This window comes from Arachis hypogaea, chromosome 7 (assembly GCF_003086295.3).
Source record: "Arachis hypogaea cultivar Tifrunner chromosome 7, arahy.Tifrunner.gnm2.J5K5, whole genome shotgun sequence".
Classification (NCBI taxonomy): Eukaryota; Viridiplantae; Streptophyta; class Magnoliopsida; order Fabales; family Fabaceae; genus Arachis; species Arachis hypogaea.
This window is the reverse complement of record NC_092042.1, coordinates 3,136,126-3,138,634: the sequence shown is the minus strand read 5'-3', so window position 1 is coordinate 3,138,634 and position 2,509 is coordinate 3,136,126. Positions and strand designations below refer to the sequence as shown.

The 2,509-nt window shown below is 34.9% G+C and overlaps 1 protein-coding gene across 1 annotated transcript; it reads left to right on the top strand.

Moving 5' to 3' along the window:
• Positions 1–1,980, top strand: LOC112701993 (UPF0481 protein At3g47200). The gene is made up of 3 exons (XM_029288190.2): positions 1–47; positions 183–237; positions 527–1,980. Exon 3 carries the CDS (start codon positions 531–533, stop codon positions 1,800–1,802), a length of 1,272 nt encoding a protein of 423 aa, XP_029144023.1. The 5' UTR covers positions 1–47; positions 183–237; positions 527–530; the 3' UTR covers positions 1,803–1,980.
• Positions 1,981–2,509: the final 529 nt, after the last annotated feature.

Here is a 2,509-nt window from a genome sequence, read left to right as displayed (position 1 = left end):
TTTATTTGGAATTGTTGTCATCACATAATAACACTGCTTCTGTTTTGGTAAGGTTGTCTTTCCTATTCCTCCCACAGTCCCATGCCATGCAATGTCTTGTTTTGATTGGAAGTGTTTTTCATTCAAACCGCATAAAATAATGATTTCTGACAAAAAGTTCAACCGTTGATGTGTTGTTGTAGGGCACTGAGTCAAAGCCAGTCAACACTCGTATATATTAAAAGGCTGCAATATAATGTGAGTTTGTCGTACTATATTATATTATCTTCCAAAATATATCTTTTTGTCTTTTTTACTAGCATTAATTAATAATATAGTAATAGTTATAAAGGTAACTAAATAAATAATCATAAGGAAACATCTTGATTATAATGACGTGGAAACTCAGCTGCAGTCGACTTTACGTAAGTTGATACCGGAGAGCCGTGAGATGATTTGACTGATATCAACTTTACTTAAAGTCGACTTTACCTGAGTTTTCACCTAATTATAATCAACATGTTTCCTTTGTATACTATTTATACAGCAAGATGGCAAATCGGAATCCTCATGTTGCAATCAAGATTAAAGCAATGTTGGAGGCAGCACAACCTCGATTCACAGAGAAATGCTGCATCTACAGGGTGTCCCATGAGATTCGCAAATCAAATGAAGATGCATACATTCCAAAGGTTGTTTCAATTGGTCCTTTTCACCATGGGGATCAATATTTGCTAAACATGGAGGAGCCAAAAAGAATATTTTGTAGACAATTCATTGAAAGATCTACGACAAACAACTTGGAAAGTTTTGTTAGTTGCGTGCAAGAGCTCGAACCAACGGTTCGTGGTTGTTACTCAGATAACATCAAGCTTACTGAGGAAGAACATGTTATGGTGATATTGGTGGATTGCTGCTTCATATTAGAATTTTTACTTAAGCGCCATCATCGGTGGAGACGACGTGATGCCATTGTTCTGCCACGAAATTTAAGGGATCCTGTAGCATATGATTTGTTGTTGCTTGAGAATCAAGTTCCTTTCTTTGTTCTTGAGAAGCTTTATAACCTAGCTCTTGATTCTCCTCCATTACTAACGCTCACTCTTCGTTATATTGTTCCTGGTAGTATCATCGTTCCTGATAGTATCATTTCCGGTGATGTTCTTAGGCTATTCTTATCCAACGATACTGGAATAGCTCACTTCATAGATCTATCAAGAAAGTTCCTATTAACATCCTCTGGCTTCTCTGGATGCTTAAGAAAAGCAGAGTTCCCCCACATTTATAGTGCCACTGAGTTGAGTGAAGCAGGAGTGAAGTTTAAGGCAAAGAAAAATAGCCAATGCATGATAGATTTGGAACTTTCAGGTCATAATTTGAGAGTGCCATCTATTAGAGTGACAGCCTTTACTGAAGCTATTTTGAGAAATTTGATAGCTTTTGAGCAATGCCACTGTATGAAGGAATCTTACCTCGCTGACTATATTGTAGCCTTGGATTTCCTTATCAACACAGAGAAGGATGTAGATTTGTTGATTAAGAAAGGAATCATTGAGAATTGGTTAGGTGATAGCAATGCAGTGGCTGAAATGTTCAATGGTCTTGCACTGCGTGTTTTAAATCCAGATTTTAATGTGCAATATATCCGTATTTTCAAAGAGTTGAATGCTTTCTGTGGCCACCCTTGCAACAAAAAAGTCGCAACTTTGAGGCGTGACTACTGCAACACTCCATGGAAGACAGTAGCTTCAATTGCTGGAATTTTTCTGCTTGTTCTCACTGTTATTCAGACAGTATTTTCTATCCTCCAAGTGGTACACTAGATACTAGTGCTAGCTAGATTAATGTTTGTGTTGTGACTGGATGATTATAATATGGTAGACTTGATATGTTTGTATTTTGGAAGAACTAAAATGTTTGTTATGAATATGTGTAGTCCATATATCATATAAGGGTCACTATGTTATGTAATTATTATTTATTGAAGACCTCTAAGTTTGAATATTGTTGTTTTCTTTGCATTATTTACATGCTTTTATTCCGAAATTAGTATTCAAAGCTACAATGTCATAAGGATCATCATCCGACGAAGACACAATGTCATATATATAGCCATGATTTTTCTCAACGTACCAATTAAAAGCTAGAAATCATACAAACTAGGAAAAGTGATTAAAAAGAAATACTAACCAACATGACATAGAGTAATAGAGATTAGCATATCTGGAAGAGATACAAATAATTTTAAGAGAAGATAATTATATTGGTTTTATTTTCAACTTAGTGAGGATGATTTAATTTCTAACAGCAGCAGCTTTGTCCTTCATCGTGTGCAAAAAACAATGTGTTTGAGGAATAAAGAATATGGTGCAAAGATAGAAGTTGAAATGTATAGAAACACTTTAAAGCTCTTCTTTTTTTTTGGTATTAAAACTTAGATTCTAGTCATCAAATCTCAACCATCAATCTTGTAACGCAATACAAAAATAAATGCCAATCTTGTATAAATGTGTTTCTCATTTCATAATCT